General features: G+C 42.3%; 1 protein-coding gene across 1 annotated transcript in view; it reads left to right on the forward strand.

Moving 5' to 3' along the window:
* FNDC1 (fibronectin type III domain containing 1) overlaps positions 1-21,454 on the forward strand; it is a 93,995-nt gene that overhangs the window by 59,162 nt on the left and 13,379 nt on the right. The window contains exons 12-18 of the mRNA XM_033103069.1: positions 2,063-2,163; positions 3,969-4,080; positions 4,656-5,066; positions 11,346-11,414; positions 12,837-12,980; positions 14,969-15,199; positions 20,043-20,151. Of these exons, the coding sequence (XP_032958960.1) occupies positions 2,063-2,163; positions 3,969-4,080; positions 4,656-5,066; positions 11,346-11,414; positions 12,837-12,980; positions 14,969-15,199; positions 20,043-20,151 (1,177 nt within the window). The remainder of the gene's footprint in view (positions 1-2,062; positions 2,164-3,968; positions 4,081-4,655; positions 5,067-11,345; positions 11,415-12,836; positions 12,981-14,968; positions 15,200-20,042; positions 20,152-21,454) is intronic.

Genomic DNA, 21,454 nt, shown 5'->3' on the forward strand with positions numbered 1-21,454 from the left:
GTTTTCAGTAGGGTTCGTAGCAATTCCTGAGAGCCTTCTAGGTTATGGAGCATCTGCTTCGCCCAGGCTCTGTGGTAAGCGCTTTGCAGATGTGACGTGATTGCATCCTCTAACCATCTCGAGTTTGCATTGCTTTCAGATGAGGAAGCCTGGGCTGAGGCACCTGAGCGATCTGCGGAGGTCAGACAGCTATGAAGTGGCTGAGCTGCCATTCCAATCCCCAACACTCGGGTTCCACAGCCCTCTGTCACTCCACTATCCCATTCTGCCTCTTTGAATTCCCTAACATAACCTCTTCATCTGTGAAAATGTGTCATGACCATGATTTCAAACTCAGACTCCTGTATTTTAGGTTGTTAGTTGTTCACATGCCAGGGTACATTTAAGGAATACAGCAAGAAATTAAATACTACCGGTGTAAGCTTGACCTTGTTCTTGTTGGTTCTGCATATAAAACTCTCACTGCACATACCGTGGGGCAGACTCAAATGCCTCGGGTATGAATGAATTGCTTAGATGTTGCACTCAGTGAATGCTGTTTATTTTTTTATTAATTATTAGTATTTTTTAAATAAATTTTATTGGGGAACAGTGTGTTTCTCCAGGGCTCATCAGCTCCAAGTCATTGTCCTTTAATCTAGTTGTGGAGGGCGCAGCTCAGCTCCAAGTCCAGTCACCAGAATTGAACCGGCAACCTTGTTGAGAATTGCGCTCTAACTAACTGAGCCATTCAGCCACCCCTCTGGCAGCTCAGCAGCAGGTCATTGTCTTCAATCTAGTTGTGGAGTGCGTAGCTCACTGGCCCATGTGGGAATCAAACAGGCAACCCTGTTGTTCAGAGCTCTCGCTCTAACCAGCTAAGCCATCCGATCGCCCTGTGAATGCTGTTTAAAACCTCCAGAAAATCCATGTTAAAGATGACTGTCACGCAGAGTTGCAAACGGCAGATGTAGGACTTACACTGAGGGCTGAAATTAGACAGCTATAGACTGGAGTCTACCTGGACCCCAGGACAGGACCCTAGGCATGTCCCACAAGTCTGCATTCAGTTAAGTGGTCCTTGTGTTCTCCTTGCATGGAATCAGGGCTTCACAGAACTTCCTGGATGACTGTCTTCGTGGTTAGTCATTCTGTACAATGTGTTGTCTGGTTTAGCCCAAAGTAAAGACAGAACACATGCCCCCCATTGAGGTCAGTTTTCCATTAAAATGGACTATTGTAAGCAAACCTAAGACCCTGATAATAAATGTAAAACTCACAAGCGCTCTACATAGTGGAAACTCAGTACAAATGTAATTTTCGTTAACTACTTCAGCAAGAGAAGTAAGTCTGACAGGCAAATAGTTGCCAGAAAGCCCAAGCCCTTCATCCCGTGGAGGCTGGACTAGAGTGTGCCCAGCAGAGGCCTCATGAACTGTATGTAGCTGAGAAATGGCCTGAGATGAAGAGCAAGGACAAGAGAAGGGAACAGACAAGCTTTATTTTAACCAGTTGGAAGTTGGAGGGAGGGAGGCTTAGAAGGCCGGAGAAGTTTGTCTCTAAAATGTCCTAGCTGCTCTCTTCTCAGCAGATTATACTAAACAGGACCATTACCAGTGGACTTAGGTCCCCATCGTCAGTCGCTGAGTATAAACACCCAGTGCTGGCTCAGAGCTTGCTGAGCTCTGTGGGGCTGCTTGAGAAGTCTCTGCTCAGAGAGGAAGCACCAGGTCCATTTAGCTGCCGTTCTAAGCCTTCCTCCCTCCAACTTCCAACTGGTTAAAATAAAGCTACAGCTACTAAGGTCTTAAACTTTATCTGGAAAATTTACTGATGCTGAACACTCTCGCTCCCCCAATATTATCAGGAAACTGTGACTTTACCGTCCTCTGGGTTGACATCCATATCTGCCATGTAGAAGTCACAGCTTAGACCATCATTATCTAATATAGACAAGCTATGATTAAAATTCTGTTTAGTGTTTCTGTTTAAAATGATGTGTTACTTCTTATAGATTGGTATGAAGCCAACTTTCCAGAAATGTTGAATTTACTAGATTCTCTTATTTTCTTGTACTGTGTAGGTTATAATGGCAGACCAAATGTAGAAGGGAAAGTACATCCTGGTAGTAATGGAAAACCGAACGGACAAAGAATTATCAATGGCCCTGAAGGAACAAAGTGGGTAGGGTAAACTTCTTTACACATCCCAGTGTTTTCATGCTGTTGAGAAGAGAAAGCTGGTGGACATTGTGTAACAATAATGAAGCGGTCTTTTTTCCTTCCTCTCTAGTCACTCATATGTCACTCATATGTCAATATGCTATACATTTTTTCCAGCAATCAGAAAAATCTTTGATTCCTCTAAGTAACTAATTTTTCTTCTCATAGCTACCTAATAAGATAAAGCATGGACCTTTGTTTCTCGTTTGCCTTGACTGGTTAGGAAGCTCAAACAAAGGCAGGGCCCGCCCACCACAGTGACATAGAACCTAATGCACAGCCTCTCAAATGAACTTCTATTTTCCTAATCCTCAGAGCTTTATTCTAATTTTTTGTTTGTTTACCGTGTAATTAAACGGTATGCATATTTTCCTGTAAATTGTCTCAAATCCTTTGTAAAGTAACTTGAGGGTAATGGGCAGAACAGTTTACAATGCTCAGGGACTTAAAATATTTTTTCGAAGAATTGAAACATTATTCATAGTGGAATTCCCAGTCCAAACTTCCATTCATAACAATAAGGCTGAGGAAAACATATTGAAGGACTTCACGAAATGTTCAGTCATAGGTGACCGAAAGATACAGTTTGTTATTTCTCAAAGGAACAGAAATTTGTAGTAGGAAGAATGTGTATTAAAGCAAAAGATCATGTAAACAATTTTGAATTGAACTGTATGGGTAGATTTCAAAAGTAGGGTTTATATAAGGAAGCTTTATTTTAATTACTGAGGCAGCACTCCACAAAGTGGCCTGCTTGAGGGGTTCCTCCACTGGCCTGCTCATACAGTCATGGTTCTCAAACATTAGCAAGAATCAGAATCACGGGGGGGCTTGTCAAATACGGTCTGGGCTGGGACCTGGCAATTCACATATCTGACAAGTTCCCAGATGACGCTGAAACTGCTGGGCCGAGAATACACTTGGACAACCACCAGTAGTGTAGAGCATGAGTTTGCTCCTTAATAGAGATAATAATTCCCCTTTTTTCAAGTTTTATAATTCCTTAGAATCTAAACTTTTTACATGTATACTATATTGGGCAATTTAATTACAAATTAAGTTGTTTTTTATTATAGTAACTTTGATTGTTAACATTAAGAGCAACATGGAAACATTTCAGGTTTTTAATATACTAGCCATACATGCTCGTTGCAAGGGGTTAAAACAATTCAGAAATATATGAAGAAGACAATAAGTATCCCAAATGACTTTTCAGAGATAACCACTATTGACAATTTGGGATATATCTGTCTAGATTTTTTTTCTTTGCAGTTTTAAGTTTATAGACACAAATGAATATATTTTTATTCTGGCAAAACAATCAGCCCTGTAATCTGAGTTTATATCAGTGTATGGACATATAGGTAGAATTTCCAAATCGTTTTCACTGGCTACATAGTATTTCACTTTGTGGATGGGCCATAATGTATTTAATCTCTTCCCTCCATTGATGGACACTTAGGTTGTATCCCACTTTTCAGCATTACACATAATGTACTAACTGGTAAAAGTATTTTGAACATCTTTTGTATATTTGAGGAACTTAAAACAATCTACACAGTATATGGGTAAGCAACTATAATATGAAATAGGACTACTTTGCACTTGATTCTTGTTAAACCTTATGAATGATGCTGACAAAAATAATATTGCCTACCCACTTGATGGTTTCCTTCTGTGGAAGCCTCATGCATATATTCATGTAGTTGGGTTAATGTGAACCTTTTGAAATTCCAATATCGGCTTTAATCTGTGTCATGGATTTAGGTTGTGGATCTCGTTCGTGGGTTAGTATTGAATGCAGAAGGAAGGTACCTCCAAGATTCGCACGGAAATCCTCTTCGGGTTAAACTAGGAGGAGATGGTCGAACCATTGTGGGTAAGTGAGGATGGTTTTTAAGGAACAAAAGTGTACTGACTTAGCTGTAGAATAACAACTTTTCTTCCTCTTCCCCTGATTTTTAATGGGTACCCCTGGTCCAGTTATTTTTAGCCATGTGAAAAGGAGTACCTCAAAAGAGACAGAAGTTAATTTTTCCCTCATACAACTTTGGGCCCATAAAGCTTAAAATATTTACTCTAGATTTTTACAGAAAAATTTTGCCATTCCTGGTCCAAAGTAACACTTTTCTTTCTTTGGTGTAGGAATGAGAAAGAGGAAAGATTACATTCCTTAATGGAGACTGAGTTATTTCAGAGTAATGGGGCATATCAATGAAATATTTATTAACTTACATGAGGTAATTCAGAGTAATGGACAATATAGTAAGCTCAGAAATTTCTGGATAGCTGCAGATATTGCTACCTCAGCTAATAGCCTTTTAGTTATGTCTTTGCCTTTTGCAGATTAAAATATACGAATACATCAGTGTTGAGAAGACACTTTCCACTTGTTTTTTACTTCCACTGGATTGTGTCAACTTGTTGCACAGCTTTTGTTTGCTATTGTTTCAGATCTGGGAGGGACCCCTGTGGTGAGCCCTGATGGGCTTCCCCTCTTCGGGCAGGGGCGGCATGGCAAACCCCTGGCTAGTGCCCAGGATAAGCCCATTTTGAGTCTTGGAGGGAAGCCCCTGGTGGGCTTGGAGGTCATCAAAACAACCACCCGTGCCCCCACCACAACTGAGAGACCCACTACTACCCCTCGGCCCACGACCACCACCCGTCGCACGACCACGACCATGCGCCCAACGACCACCATCCGAACCACTATGAAGACAACCACCACCACCACCACCACCACCACCACTCCTGAGCCCACCACCCCCATCCCCACCTGTCCCCCTGGGACCCTGGAGCGGCATGACGAAGATGGCAACCTGATAATGGGCTCAAGTGGGGCCCCGGAGTGCTCCCCTGAAGAAGGTAACTGTCTTCGGTCTAATGGTAGCTGCTGTAGCTAGCGTGCTGCATTTCACAGGAGGCTCCCAAAGGCTGCAGGGAAGGGGAAGTAGGGTGCATGGTGGGAGGGCAACTGCAGGCATTTCTAATCCCACTAGGTTTGTTCCATAGTACTGTGTCACAAGAGGGACGTCATTCAGCAAATTAAAATATTGCACAGGACATGCTTACATGAAAAATTATTCACTATTTATCTAAAATTCGAATCTGACTGGGCTTCCTGTGTTTTATCTGGCAACCCTTGTCATAACCCAAGTCAAAAATTTAGCTGAGACATGGGATATTATTAGTTTGGACTAGTGTTTCCCAAAGTGTATCCCACTGGGTATTAGTAGATTTGTGTGTGTGTGTGTGTGTGTGTGTGTGTGTGTGTGTATTTCTGTGATTAGTGATGTGATTCAAACAAAAGTTAAATGAATTTCTTACTGTTGGATCATTTAGATAATTGAATAGTCTCACTGTGAATTTCCAAGAAAAGCTGGGTTTCCCAAGCACATTTGACAGCTGAACACTTTTTTGATCAGTTCTCCCTTTGGAAAATGCCAGTCCTTGCATGGCTGGGCTCTGGTAGCAGCAGGGCCTTTCCACTGGGGAGGACTGTGCCATTTCCCTCCTTTGGGATACTCAAAAGGCTGCCCCTGCCATGTCTTCCTACTGAGAACGACCCATCCCCTCTAAAGAATGGAGTTAGGACACTTTCGGTCAGGTTGTGGTGGAGCTGGAACGTCACCATCTTTGCTGCTGAGCCCCTGTTGGAACTGCTTTGGAAGAGGTCACCCTGCATTTGCATCAGGTTTGGAAGAGGCAAACTCATCTGCTTTCCCTCAGGTTGAAGTGAATCGCCGTATCTACTGTAAAGCTTCTGTCTTTTTAAGCTAATACAGAGTGAAGACCATTTATTTCAGCAATTATTTGCGTGCTGGAATTCTTACACAGCTCTGTTGACCACGATAAGTCCAATCCATGTGAACTTGAATGCTGTATCCAAGATGGGAACTCTATTGGAAGTCAGTCTTTTCACGGAATAGTTCTGAATCTGAATAAACATGAATATGTGATACATCTGAAAAATTCACACTGAAAAAAACAAGGAAACCTACTGAAGAAGAGAACCATTGGGAAGAAAGTTCTCACACTATCAATTTACCAAGTGAGTACAAATTGGAATTACCTTTGAATTTCTAGTATGACATGTTATATACTTCCCTTGACCTTTTCTGCATACATTAACATGTATATTTTTAAAAATTGAACTATAATTAGAATAGATATTACTTAATAATTGGTTGTAAATGGAAGAGTGACTATTTTGGATTTGGCTTTAGAAATAATAATAATAGTGATTATTATTATTATATAATTACTATTATTATATATTTATAATTATTATATTATTATAATTATATAATAATAATTGTTATTATTATTAATATTTTGCATTTTCTTTTGCCTGCTTTTATATAGGCTTCATAGCATGTTCTTTTCATTTTCTTTGTATTTTTAGACTTTCATTTGGCATGAAAGTCAATATTTTTCTTGGCATTTTTGTTTCTTCTTTTCTTTGCAAATCATTACACAGAGGGTGCCAAAAAATGTTATACACAGTTTAAGAAAGGAAAAAAACTGTGTTAAAGTTGTAATACTCGATATATACCAATAACAAAAGATGAATAAAAATCATGTATATACTTTTTTTGGCAACCCTGGTATGTATATTTTTAACTTCATTCATGTCCATTCTTCTTATTCCCTAATATCCAAGTATTAATAATAATTTGCCTCTAGGCAGTATTTTCAAAATAAGTACAGATCAATACAGAGTCTCAGGAAAAAATTAAATTTGGGGAGAATAAGGTATCATCCTTAAACAATATTGTAAGGTACTATATTTCATTTTTTTAAAAATACAGTTGAACCTTTGAATACGGATTTGAACTGCAGGTGTCCACTTCTATGTGGATTTTTTCAATAAAACCTGTAAATGCATTTTCCTTATGATTTCTTAATAACATTTTCTTTTCTCTTGCTTACTTTATTGTAAGAATACAGTATGTAATAAATATATATAACAAACAAAATATTGTTTATTGACTATTTATGTTATCAGTAAGGCTTCCGGTCAACAGTAGGCTATTAGTAGTTTGGTTTTTGGGAAGTCAAAAGTTATACTTGGATTTTTGACTGCACAGGAGGTTGGTGCCCCTAACCACATGTTTTTCAAGAGTCAACTGTAATTAGAAAATCAGAGTCAAAATTACTCTTGAAAATCCTATAAAATAAAACAGAGTTGGCCATTTCTTGGTTGAAAACGTTGTAGTGGCCTTGATGTGCAAAGTATGTTTTGTAAATGCTGTAATGACACTCAAAGCAAAGAGATACTTTCAGTAAGAGGCTCTGCTGTCAGTAGAGGGACAGTTCCAGGTTTCCCCCTCACATGTAATCCACAGAACCACCTGTACCACATCTCCCTGCCTCTAGCTCTGCTCTCAAGTTCGTGTTTTCTCTCATGCACCTTCTCTTTTGTTGTATTAAGTATAGTACAGTCCATAATGTACGCTCACAAGTCCTGGGGCTCCATGTATGCACAACCAGTATTTACCAAGTGACATTGGCCATGGCATTTTGCAGCCTAGTGGCCTAAAATATTTATTGTTGTAGTAATTATGATTTAGAACCAGCATTAGTGATTCCTGAATGAATCACCCACCATTTCAAGTCCTCCTCTCTCCAACTGCCATCTAGTCGACCATTTGTCATTATATTCCATTGGCAAAACCCAACATTTTGTTTCTAGTGCTCCAATTTTAAAGTAATCTTTTCAGATCTCAAAATCTTGGCTCCTCTGGTTAAAGCATGCCCCCTTTCTCCTTTATGTTCCAGGAATAACCTTGTGTCATTTAACCATTCCAGTAATTCAAGCAGTATCTATGTACTTTCTCATTATGGATGCCATACTTTTGTATATCTTCCTGTGGTCATAGATGTATATTACGTGTTTGTTGCTGGTGTATTGTTGCTTTTACTCCTCTTTCTTGGTACACACACACACACACACACACACACACACACTTTTTGTTTGCTCTGACTTCCCCATTAGATAATAAACTCCTTTCAGTAGAGAGTGTGTCTTCTGCTTCATGGTACCTAATTCTTCATCTTTGTTTATCTAAACAATACCTTAAACTATAGGCATTCACTGTTTTCTGAGAAGTAAAAGCCACTGATCCTTGTCTTTCAGGTTCCATTTCTACAGTGGATCTGATAGTGTCATGTGTGTTTGGAAATGTGATGCTCTAATTGAACATCTTCAACAATTTGTAACATGACCATGGGGCACATCTCAGAAAAACCTCAGTTATTATGGAAAATGGTTCCATCTTGCCACATCTCACTCTCAAGACAGAAAATACAAAGAGAATAATTAAAAATTCACCTGAGCTGGGCCAACTGTACAATTTGCAAATACCCTTGTGTTTTAAATGGCTATCATTTATCTTCTCTCTAAAGTTCTACTGAGAATATTTTTTATAGTTTTTTTTTATATCTCTGGAGCTAAGGCCCTACTTCTTTGGTGACATTTTGCACTCATTTTTTTTAATGACCATTTGGATGAACCACTCAAGAGAATAAACCATCCCACATGGCTGGTGGTTGGCAGCTATTTGTATATGAAGACGTGGAAGCTTTTGATATTGACGCTGGGGTGATTTATAAAACAACCAGTTATATGTGGTTCCAAATGCTTTGAAATGGCATTTGGGTGGGGCAAATTCCGATGGTCAGCTTTTTAAAAATATTGTATATATACTTCATTACATCTGGAAGTTACTTTTACTTGGAATCAAGATGGTGCTATTTTAGAAAAATATGACTGACTTTATTTGGTCTTACAAAAGAAAGAGCACTAAATTACTCAGTACAATGTTCACTTTTGCCAGAAGACTTAACTGTCACTCATCTCAAGAAGTAATCCCAGTCTGCAGGTAAAAGGCATAATTTCTGTGACCTGCTGCCATACCGGACTATTTCAGCACCTCAAGGAAGCACGCTTAATTCCAGGAACCCATAAAGGAAATCTTTTCTTATCCACTCTGGGATGCAACAATTGTACAATTTATTCATTTTTGGCCTGGCCAAAAATAACAATGAAAATTAATGAATCAGAACTGATAATGAGGAAAAACAAGACCATGGTCTTAACAGTTAAATTGACAAGGGAATGAAAATTGTATTCCAGGAAACAATGGCAAGATAACCCCAAACTTTAGGTGCTGTGAACTTGAAAACTGTCTGATTTGAACCGCCCAGAAGTCATTGCTCGTGGAGCCAGGCATATTGACATTGGAATGACCGAAGGAAAAACGATGTCTAATAGTTTTGCGTGAGGTGACCGTCGTGACCCCTGAAGGGTAGATAACTTAACCACTTGTCTCTTGTTAACATTCAATGGCCCCATCAGAACACGCCCAGTATTACCACTACAATGGTGAGGCTGGTACTGGGCACCACAGCTTCTTGCACCATCATGCTCAGAAGGGCTGGACAGGCAGTGCAAGGTAGCCAGCGTCCTCCACTGGAGGGATTTGTTTGGGCACCAATGCATTCACGATGCTATGCAAATGAGGCTCAAAACAGGCCAGTAGAATACTGGACTATTTCTGGGGGATGATTAATGATTTTCTGACAATAAAAAAATTCAAATTGGTGCATATGATTTTTTAGTGAAGGGGTTTATATACACTCTATTTCAATTTCCCCTTTATTATGCTGTGGAATGATGATTCTAATAGAACACCTTAAGGTTTACAAGCAATTTGATTGGTCAGTTCAACTCTTAGAAAGTGGAGGCGGTATTATGAAGTATGAAGGATATGGTCTTTGAAGCCAGAAGGCTGGAAGTTCAAATTCAGTTTCAGCTCTATCCTTCACCAGCTGTGTGACTCCGGGAACGATATAAATCCTGGGTGTTAAGTGGGTTTAATAAACCCATGTATCTTAAGGGTTTTATATGAGGATGAACTCAAACAACACAGACATGAAAGTGCCTGATGCACAGCAGGCATCTGATAAGCTGTAGTTATCCCTGTCTGTTCCCTGCATTGTGTTTACAGTGCTGTACAATTGCTGTGGGCTTTAGGTCAAAAGGAGGGAAGGAATGCCTCTGAATTTTTTTGAGTTAGAAAATCTTTTGCCTCCGATTTTATCAACTGCAGAGAGATGTTCTTTTTACAGCTGCATCTACACCCGCCAAATAGAGAAATAAATTGGTTTCCTTGCATGTTCTCAAAAAGACTTCTACTCAAAGTACTCAGATGATGGAGGCAAAAATTGCGTTGTTTGCTTAAAACACTCACCTTGCTTGACTGTGTTGTTATTTTGCTCATAATATCAGTTCAGTCATTAATATAGTCATTTTAATAATGGCTCTTATCATTAGGGCTTCCTGGAAGACAAAAAATCACATATGGAATTCTAGAAATTGCATTTAAAGGATAATTCTGCAATCATAATAGATCTAGTGGTTTTGTAAGTAAAGCCCAACCTGTTTGTAATCATTGGAATTTGTAATCATTGGAATATTATTTCCAAATTCATGTGCAAGTTGAGAAGTGTAATTAGTACAGATTTATCTCCTGAGTCGGGGAGAGAGGCAGGGAGGTTGGAGGGACTTGTGAAGCACAGGGAACTCACGTTGGTGTGGTTTGCCAAGTTAGAATATAGGAGAGGCAGGAATTCACCCCGTTCCCAGGACTTGCGGGATCCAGGGGGTGGAGAGACTGACGGTGTGATGATCACAGGTGGAGGGGTTTTGTCCCATCCTGAGAACCAGCGGCCACTCTCGTCCTGCTCTCCTCGCTTCTTCCTGAAGGCCTGTTATCTGGCCTGTGACAGGCCAGGCCAGGACCCCTGCCCTCGGCGTGCTGACAGCTGACCGGGTGGTGAGGGACACTGAGGTGATGGGAAGGGAGCTCAGTAAGAGCGCTCTGTGCTGGGGAGGGGTCTTTCCTGGGATTGCTGGCAGACCTCTCCAGCGTCCTCCCCGGAGCACAAAGGAGAGAAAGTCTGGGCTCCATCTCAGTGCTCTGATGCTCTTCCTCTGAGAAAGTTCAGGAGGCCCTGGCCCTGGCGACTTATTCCCATGAAACGACCGTGGGGAATGAGTTGTGCTCTGGGGATGATTCTGAGACAACTGCAAGGACAGCCCGGCATTTGCTGACCCTTTCTCCCCTCCCCCTTCACCAGATGATTTCTCAGGATTAGAGACCGACACTGTGATCCCCACGGAGCAAGCCTACGTGGTCTATGATGAAGGTACTGACGAATTTTAAGCACATTACGTGGACAATTTCTTTTTTGATTGGAGACTCTTATTTCCGTTACGAAGTGGATGATCTCAATTGTCATTCCCTTTAGAACTCTGGGCCGGGGGACTATGCCTAGGAAAGGGTGGCTGTACCCCACGCTGCCCAGTTACCCCCCAATAATCCTTGATCCAAAGAAAAACAGTGTGCTTGATGACACATGCAGCTTCCTACCAAGTGCCCTGCGCTCCCCGTCTCTCCCTGCCAGGCCCTCCGTCCTGCAGAAGTTGTAGAGCTGCCAGGTCTGGGCTTTCCCCTTCCACTGCTCTTTGTAAAACTACTTGGTTTAACCAGGGTCTCAGCTTCCTCTCTTGGCACTTCTCCTGTCATTCTTCCCTTTCTCTCCTTTTCTAGAATAATTACATTAAAAATGCAATGCTACAGATTTTTTTCTCTCTCATAGAATCTTTTCAAGGGAGGGTAAGCTTATAAGATTAAGAATACAAAATGCCTTGAGTAGGATCTGGAACAGTTACTCACGAAATGGTAATTACCGATATTGTTATATTTACAACCCTGTGACTCTTCTGTGTTTTATAAGTTGCAGCTGAAGAACTTCACATAGGCCTCTTGTCCCCACCCCAGTGCCAGCTTTTGACACGCAGGATGTCCCCTCTATTATCTGGAGCTCTATTATCTGGAGCTACTACTATCTGGAGCCCCAGTAGTCTTAAATCACAAGTGTGGGAATAATGTCACCTTTGATGCTTTCATAATAAAGCTTGATGGAGTGGTTTAATCCCGTAGCTTTCAAACAAAAACAGACTTGAAAGAAAAACCGCAGATGTCAGAAAGCAAAGGAAGGTTTCTTAGCACCTTTGAAAATACAAGGCATCTTTCTTGTTGTCTTTGAGCAGTTGAAAGGGAGCAGGTTTTTTTTTTTGATATTAAAGAATTAGTTCTTTAAATAGAAATAACCCCACCGCCTCCCCAGAAAAAAAGCCCATACATAGATGATAAATTAAAAAAAAAATCAATTTCATTTTCTGATGTTGATCTTTTATGGCTCTAAAAGGGAAAATTATTTAGGTAGAGAATGGCTTGGACCAGTAACGGGAGTGTGCTAAACTGGATGAATTCTAAGGCTCTCTCCAGCTTTGATTCTAAATCTCATTTTTCTGGTCATCAGTGTTTCTGTTTTCCCTTACTCTCTTTTATCTACAGCTGCTTTTCTGAGGGGTCTGAAATGGGGGCAAATGCTGTTTTATTAGAAACAAAGTATGTTTAGACATAGCATTTATTTTACGGTGTGTATATGAACGTGTATGCTTTAGTGTAGAGTTGAATCTTAAGAAGGTATCTTTGACTGTTATTAGCTTTTCTAAAGAACTTTCTGGAAGTGCCCAATTACAAAGCCCTCACATCATTTCAGATTATGAATTTGAGACCTCGAGGCCACCGGCCACCATCAAGGCCTTCACCACCACTGCCATGCCCGTGGTTTTCCCACCAGAAGGCACCATTAGTTCCTTTCCTGAAGAAGAATTCGATCTGGCTGGAAAGAAACGATTTGTTGGTAAGGAAGTTCTCTTCCTTAATCGGAGAAACATGGGTTTTAAACTTTTGCTCTTTGAAGAAGACTATAACTAATCTCCTGGCCTGGCCACGGTGGTACATTTGGAGCAGAAGTTTTCCCAAAATAAGTTTCCATTTGGGGTTGTTCGGTGACTCAGTCCTGCTTAGATGCACGTGAACTTGCTTCCAGCAGAAGTCAGGATTGGGGGGCAAACGGGAACATTTAGAACCAGAGAGAGTTGAGTTGAGAGAGGCTGCCTTGTGTAGCCCAAGAGGAAGGAACACTTGCAAATCATCAGGACCAGGGAACAGGAGTATTTGGATTGTAGCCAACCTCTCTAAGGCGAGACTTCCCTGGGCCTTGTCTGCACATTGTTTCAGTTCTTCCTAAAAGATGCGCAGTTGACCGAGTTGAGCTGCTAGATCTTCGTATAGTATCACAGAGCCCAAGCTGTTTTTCTTCAGTTATTTCCTATCATTTTCATTAGCATCTAGAGATTTATTTTACTCTTTTTTACAGTTCTTAAAACAATTTCAAGAGGAAATTCTATGTCACTAAACTGTGTTTCATTCCCTGTGGGAGTCGTCTTCTCCCATGCCCTGAATGAACTTCACTAATGAGACAGATTAATATATTACTAAGTGGAAAAAAATAATATTTAACTAGGTGGAGAAAGGCAACAGCTTAAACTGCTATCACACCTTTCTGTTTCCAAGAGAAATGTTGTGCCATAAGCAGAGAACAGCTCTTGCCAGCCAAGATGTAGTTTTGAGTGTCTGCATGACACATACTTGAAGAACAAGAATCTCAGTTTGAGGTCGCATTCCTGAGGCCAACGCTGGCCCGTGGCATTCTGCAGCCGGCCTGAATTCACCAAATCCCCTAACTTTATCGCTGTAGTTCCACGACAGAAATTGAAATCCCTTCAGCACTGTTATGAGCTTTTCCAAAGAACTTGTCTAAAGACTGAAAGGCTTACCACTGTCTGGCTATTTTTATTTGTTTATAACTCTGTGAAGCATAGTAGATTACTCCCCCAAAATTCCTGATGAGATTCATGGACAAGCTCTAGAGGCCTAATTTTATACAAGTTATTGGAAAATAGAAGAGCTGAAAATTGCTTTTAGTCCACATGGCAACGGAGAATCAGAACCTATACCAAAAGATGCAATGGGACATTTATAAAGTACTAGAAATTTGTTACATGAGGGCACTTGGGAGTCTTGACTGTATAAAGCCCAACTCTGGTTCTTTGGCATTTCTAATGTCCTCTAGAGCATGTGTAACAAAAAGAGCTGTGGACTGGAGGTAGAGTCTCCTGCTTGAGCCTTGTTTCATGTCTCAGTGTCACTAGACTCAGCTGGGGCTTGGAATATTAGTTCAAGTCCTGCCTTATTCCTGGTACTCTTGTATCCACTGAGATAATGTGTGTAGGAAAAGCTTGAACCTGTCCATAAAGGTGAATGGCTATTATTGTACTCAGCAGTAATATTGTAGAAGGCGATCTCGGCCTGGCCTTGTGCAGATATTCCAGATGGTTATGGGGTCCCTGAGGCCGCAGGGAGACCACCTGGGACTGAGGCTACATGCTGTATATCTTGATCAGTGTATATTTCTTTCTGGCCCCAAGACTGTCTAGCGAATGAACTGTGTTGAGAGAAGCCCAGCTGGGCCTGATTCACACTTTTCCAAATGTTTGGGCATAGTAATAGCAGAATGCTGCGGATTTATGTTACATGGAATTGTAGTTTGGGGATCTTTCAAAATCACTTTGAGAGCATAGTCATCGATGTTGATGGGGCAATAGGATCTTTTGAAATCACCAGATTGAAAGCTGTAAATGTGTGGATCCAATTAAGAGAGCGAAGGTTGTAGCCTTTGTCTATTAGGGAGACGGCATGGTGGGGTCTACTCCATGGGGCAGACATTGTTTCTGCCTCCAGAGAAAGCCTTCAGCAATTTGATTGGGTATCTCTGTTCTTTTCTAGCTCCTTATGTGACGTACTTAAGTAAAGACCCATCAGCCCCGTGCTCTCTGACCGATGCTCTGGATCACTTCCAAGTGGAAAGCCTGGATGAAATCATTCCAAGTGACATGAGGAAGAGTGACCTGCCTCCTCAGCACGCCCCCCGCAACATCACTGTGGTTGCTATGGAAGGCTGCCATTCATTTGTCATTGTGGACTGGGACAAAGCCACCCCAGGAGATGTAGTAACAGGTGTGTCCAAGGCAGATGTTCAGAGCTCCCATCAACCTGTAGATGGGAAATATAGACAATAAGGGATGGGTGGATGGATGGGTGAGTGATGGATGGAGAATGAATGGATTCTACCACTTACCATGGTGGAATAGATGGGTAGATGGATGGATTCGGTGGATGAATGATGGATAGATGCATGGATGGATGGATACATTGGATGGATGCATGGAAGCATTGATGCATTGGGTAGATGAATGCAGATGTCTCCTTTTCAAGAAGATGAAATATAGGCAACAAGGGAAGCCTTGTGGGGCAGTATGAAGAGCACTGGATGGAAGTCAGAAATTCTGTATCCTAATCTCAGATTGGTTTGTATGACCTTGAGCTACGTACTATATCTCCCTGGACCTTGGTTTCCTCCTATGCAAAATATCATTACCTCTATTACATTCTATAATCCTAGAAATGGCCAAGGAGTCCAGGTAGCCACTTGTAAGAGTAGTTCCTTCAGCATGGGTGATGAAAGAGCTGCTGCCAGGTGTCACTCCGTGTCAGAGTCAAACCTGGGGTGTGACTCTGCCTCTTGCCTTCTTTCCATGACTGCTGAGTGCTTCTAGATCAATCTTGGTTCTTTCGAGTTCCTTATGTGGGAATCGCATGTGGTAGAAAATGGCCAGACATCTTGAGCCGTCTGGGTGTTGAGCCTCCTGGGTCATGAGTTCATCTGACTCTGCGAAGGATATATTTGAGGAACACTCTGTTGAAATAAGCTTTTACAGAAGACAATTGATATTTTCTTTGAATAGAGTCTTCCTTTGCAAATGATTTCTTCTGGGCCTGCTAGTTGTATAAGAGGAAGGTTGTATATGCGTATGCAAGTTGTATATGCAAGTTGTCTGTGTGTGTCTTAGGGCTGAGTGGGTTGTGGTGATATAGGTCAAAGTTTAACATGTTGTCTGTCACTATTTTGCTAGTGTATGTAGTTCATCAAAGTCAAAATTTCTGGTGCTTTGGCTTTATGTCCTTAATATTAGCTCTTAAAATGAGAAAAATATATTCAAGAACATCCCAAGAGTAACTTTTCTTATGGAGTTGGCACAGTGGCCCAACAGCAGGAAACAATGCCCCAGGTATTCTGCCAGGTGAGGTTGAAGGGCCCAGGGGAGCAGTGAGGAGGCAGGATCAAGGAGTCTGTGTCTTTGGTGTAACTAAAAGTGCTGGTTACTCTAGCATGTGTGCTGTGTGGGCGGCTGTGGCTGGCCAGCTTCTGTGAAGTCCAGCATGTTCCTAATAAAACCAAATAAATCAATGGAAGGAGGAGAGATTGGAGTCAAAACATCAAGAAAATCCTTTTCTTAATTGAATACGGTTTTATGGATGGCAATTTTTAAAGCAAGTAAGAAAGCATATAGAAAAAAATACCTGAAAACCTTACCTTAAGCTGTTTAGCTTTTGACCTCTTGCATACCAGATGTCACTTAACTTAAGTATACCACTGCGCCCCTGAGCCATGGGATGTCTGAGAAACGTGGCTGCAGGATGAGTGTGTTGGCCACACTACATGGGCCTCAAGGCCTGCTGGCTAAGGAGCCTGAGAACTCCCAGTAAATGTCTCCAGACTCAACTCAGACGTGATTTTTGTGTTACCCTGTAATGGTGTGCTTCTGAAACACGTGCTCTTGTAAACTTTGCATCCTGAGCTGTCCAAAGCTCCTCTGACACTTTGGTGTCACCACATCGTCACATGACCTACAACTAACCCCAAACCAAACCTTAGTACCCTAATTATGAGTACTCAGCCACTAGCATAAATAATATGGATGAGATATTTATAAAGATTTGGGCATTCCCAGTGTACAGTTGTGCCCACTCTTGCCAAGCTGATTACCATGGAACATTCCAGCATGTGACGGCCCTGCAATATGCAGGAAAAGCAACAGACCCCAAAACGCAAAGGGGAAAATAATGGGAGCTCTTCCTCAGTACATTAATCAAGTACTGACTTTTTTAACCACAAAACAATGAAGCAACAGATACATATATACCCCCTAAACCTAAAGAGGACGTCACGCTTTGGGACCTGTGACAGGATGCTTGGATTCTGGTAGCTGTGTGACATGTTGAGTGCCCTGCTGCTTTGCACCAACCATTCTTTCTTCCGTAAGCAGTCAAGTCAATGTGTAATAAGATGGGGTCCACACCATAGGAAACTTTTGCAGAGTAATCGGCCTGCGACCAGTTGCTTTCCCTAATGTCTCCTCGTAATGCAGTGGTTCCTCCACTAGGAGTAATGCCGTGGGAAATGGTCGACATGATGGCCTCTTAGTTTTTCTGGATTAGCTCATCAGTCTTGCAGGACTGGTTTAGCTAAGAACAACAGAGAAATCAGATGTTGCCCATGTTCAGCAAATACATAGTCTAAACCCCGCAGCCCTCACAATCCAGACACAAGGATGAACAGAGAAACCTGAGCACCACCTGGGAGGAAGCACAGGTTCTAATGGCAGCTGGAGGTCAAAGAGGACACCCCATGCTGACCCCATTAAAGCTGGCATTTTAGGGCACCCGTGTGTGGGCTGGATCCACCTATGGGTGGGCTGTTTTTACATACAGCATCGCTATAAGCATGTATGGCTTGATGTCACTGTCATCAGAGGAGGGGGGATCCTGTGGAGAGAGCAGCAGCCCTTCACAGGTTCCCACGCAGTATGTGTTGAAAAAGTTGAAGAATGAATTACTCTGGGAGCGTGTGGAAAGGCTTCAGAGCCCAGTGCGCCTGTGTCCAGTCTCGGCATGCCCGTTGGTTAGCTGTGTGACTCTAATCCATTCTGTTGATGCCACCAAAATAGCTATCGTGAAGGTACTCAGCGACCACAGGTTGCTAAATAAAGCCTCTTGGATGCATTTGATCCATGGACCTTCTCCTAATTCTTGACTTGTGGTCCGATTCTCTCAACCTCTGAGTCTCTCTCACAGGCTAACCCTCTTTGACCCAGCAGTAAATGTTGGAATTTCTCAAGGCTTGGTCCTACGTCCCCTTTTTTCTCTCTCCAGGACCTCACCCAAGCACATCTTGGTTTATAGCTCAAGACCAAGCCTGCCTCTGCTCTGTACCTCAAACAGAGAAACCAGATGCCCACTTGACATCGTCACAGGATGTCTTCAAAGCATCTTAGACTCAGTGTATCTAAAACCAGACTCAGGATCCTGTTGGTCCCCAAACCTGCTCACCTGGGTTTTCTATCTCAGAGAACAGCCTCACTTCCCACTCACTTTTGCAAGCCTGAAGCTTTGGGGTTGTCTTCCAGTCTCCTTTTATTTCCCTTCCATATTCTGCTCATCACTAAATCCTGTCAATTTTACCTTCCAGTTTTCTCTTGAACCCATCCATTAACTCCCACATTACCCCTGTCGCCACCTCTCACCTGGATATTGCAATAGTAATCTAACTAGACCACGCCACCCACACCCACACCCAATGCATTCTCCACTTTGCCCCGGACGGAGGCACTGAAGAGAGGTTGATGGTGCTACCTCTTTCATGTCCTCCCTGTTTAGGATGAAAACAAAAGCCTACATGACCTCAGGGCCCTGCCTATTTTTTCCATTCTGTGCATCTTGAGTTTCATCTCATGCTGTCCTCACCCTGCCACTCCGAGACACCCCTCCTCCGGGTTCCTTTCTCTTCAGTGTCTTTGCCCAGTGATTTCCTCTACCTGGAATGCTCCCTACCTCCTCCCATGCGCCTTAATGCTTCCCAACCTCCCGTTATCAGCCCCATTTTCGTGATGCCAGGGCAGCTCTCTCCATGTCCTCCACGTCTAGGTCGGCTCTCCCTACACACCCCTACACATGTGGACAGCTCCTTTGTTTGTCTGTCTGCCCTGCTGCTCCTTGAGTTTTTGGTCACTGTTTCATTTCCAGCACTTAGCACCGTGTCTGACAAATAGGCATGCATTTACTATCTGTTAAATGAATTAGTGAATGTGAACCTGGACAGGATCTTTAACCCCTCTCTAGAACTCAGTTTCCTCATGTGTCAAAATAGGGATAGCAATACCTGTGTACTAGGATCAGGAAAATTAATGGGAGGAAAACTTAATTGAAAGTATTTCTCATAATGTTTGGCACGTAGATAGTGCTTGAGAAATGCTTTCTTCCTTTGTGTACATTATAAGGATGGGTACAGCTGTGACATGAGCTTCACCTGGCCTTCTGAGGCAGCCTGGATGGCAGGGCAGGTGCAGGGCTGAGGGTTCACCTTTGGAGGTCCATTAGTAGCAGAGAAGGCCGAAAGAAGAGCGGCCTGACTACTGTCACAAGACATCAAGGTCAAGGGCAGGCACAGGTATTAAACAACTAGAAATCAAGGACGGCCTTCACCAAAAGGATGAGGAGTCCTCCACGAGTCCGGGTTTTTCAGAAACACACACACACTCAACCGTTTCTTTGTTTTGATGAAGGACGACTGTATGTCTCTACCAGGAAATTCTTAAATGCTTGTGTGGGAGTCACTGCTCTTTTCTTCTGCCTTTTTCTCTGTGCAGTCAAGATTAGATGCGATTTGTGCTGAGGAGATGGGGAAGGCCAGGGAATGTGGGAGATAAGGAGAAGGACAAGAAGTGGGAACCTAGCTAGTCTCAGGAAGTGTCTTTAATGTTGTTATCTTAATCTGGATTTACCAGAGAACCCACATTGTACCCCATCCTGACCCAACAGGCAGCTCGCTCCCCTTCTCGAGCCTCTCCCACAGCGCCGTCTCTTGCCATCCCCTCATCCCCACCACCCTCCACTGGGTGGTGCCTCTGGTATGATGTGGGTCCTTGACGCTCACAGGGCTCTTCCTTCTTTCCCCTTGTAGGTTACTTGGTTTACAGTGCATCCTATGAAGACTTCATCAGGAACAAGTGGTCCACTCAAGCATCAGCAGTCACTCATTTGCCCATTGAAAACCTGAAGCCAAACACGAGGTATGCTGTGTCAGTCGTTGCGAAACAAAAAACGAGACCTGTGTTCATGGTCACAGACATCCTTAGGACAAAAACGAAAGGATCAATCAAAATGTTTTCATGCTTTCTTATACAGTCTCTGTTTAGGTTCTCAGAAATATCAGTGAACGCTTACCGTTGTCGTGTGTTTTTTTCTTTGAAGAAATTACTACAAGTGCCGTAATTGTTAGTCTGTTGTGCTGATATTTTGTTCCCTATTTTCTGGAGACTAAACACTCCCTACCATTGGGGGAAGAAGGTTGTCCTGTATGTTGAAAGGGAATTAACCCATTTGTACTCACCCTTGTGGTAGCGTTCATATGTGACATTCATGGAGCAGCAATTGCTAAACATTTTAATGAACTGGTACTCAAACCCTGTGACGTAGAAGTTCAGGCCATTCAAGAAAGATGCATTTTACACATGAATGAAGGTTACAATCGTCTCTTCTAAAATTGGCAGTGAGTGGCTGGCCAAAGGGCCATCTGGGAGCCAGATCTATAGCCCTTGGTGTGAAATATGCAAAACTCGCTCCCAAGGGTACACAGCGGATAAGTGTGCATTTCCTCCTTTGTGCTGTCTGGTTTCGATGATAATGACCATCAGGAAATTTTCCTTGATGGCAAACACGGGCAAAGCACCAAGCACGTGATGGCTGAGCACTTGTGTGCCTGTAAACTGGCTCTCTGGGGAAAAGGTCCCTGGATTTTGGTGTTTTCCAACTTCTGTAGTGTAAACACTCCCACCACGGCCAATTCCACGCTATCAGTGGGCCCGCGGAATGGAATTTCTGAATATTTAACGAATATTTAACAGGCTTGAGCTCACTCAAGCCTGTACAAACGCTCCGGCACGTATTGTCACATCAAGCCACTGTCTTTACGTAGCAGAGTGATAAGTGTTGTTACTGTTAGAGACCTTCCGTTTTCTCTACAGTCAGAGGAACACAGAGAAGGTTGGAACAAAATACTGTCCTTAAACAGAAATGTGCTAAAGGAGATAGAAATTGGATAACAGCCGTGGGTACTGAACTGGCTGAGAACTTTCCCCAGGGCATTTCAATGTGCCACTTGGGCTCACTTGAACTGAGCTTTCGTAAACTGTTATGAATTTCAGGGTTTGGCAAATGAAAAACAAGTAGCAAAGCAAGAAATCGAGAAAATACTTTTCTTTCTTTTTCCCTAAAAGTGATGAAAAGTAATTAAAGAAAACAAAAGCAACAAAGTTAGAGAAAACGGAGTCAACACCAAATTTTTTCATTGTGTGCAGAGTGACAATGCTTTGA

The sequence above is a fragment of the Rhinolophus ferrumequinum genome, chromosome 3, assembly GCF_004115265.2.
Source record: "Rhinolophus ferrumequinum isolate MPI-CBG mRhiFer1 chromosome 3, mRhiFer1_v1.p, whole genome shotgun sequence".
Taxonomy (NCBI): domain Eukaryota; kingdom Metazoa; phylum Chordata; class Mammalia; order Chiroptera; family Rhinolophidae; genus Rhinolophus; species Rhinolophus ferrumequinum.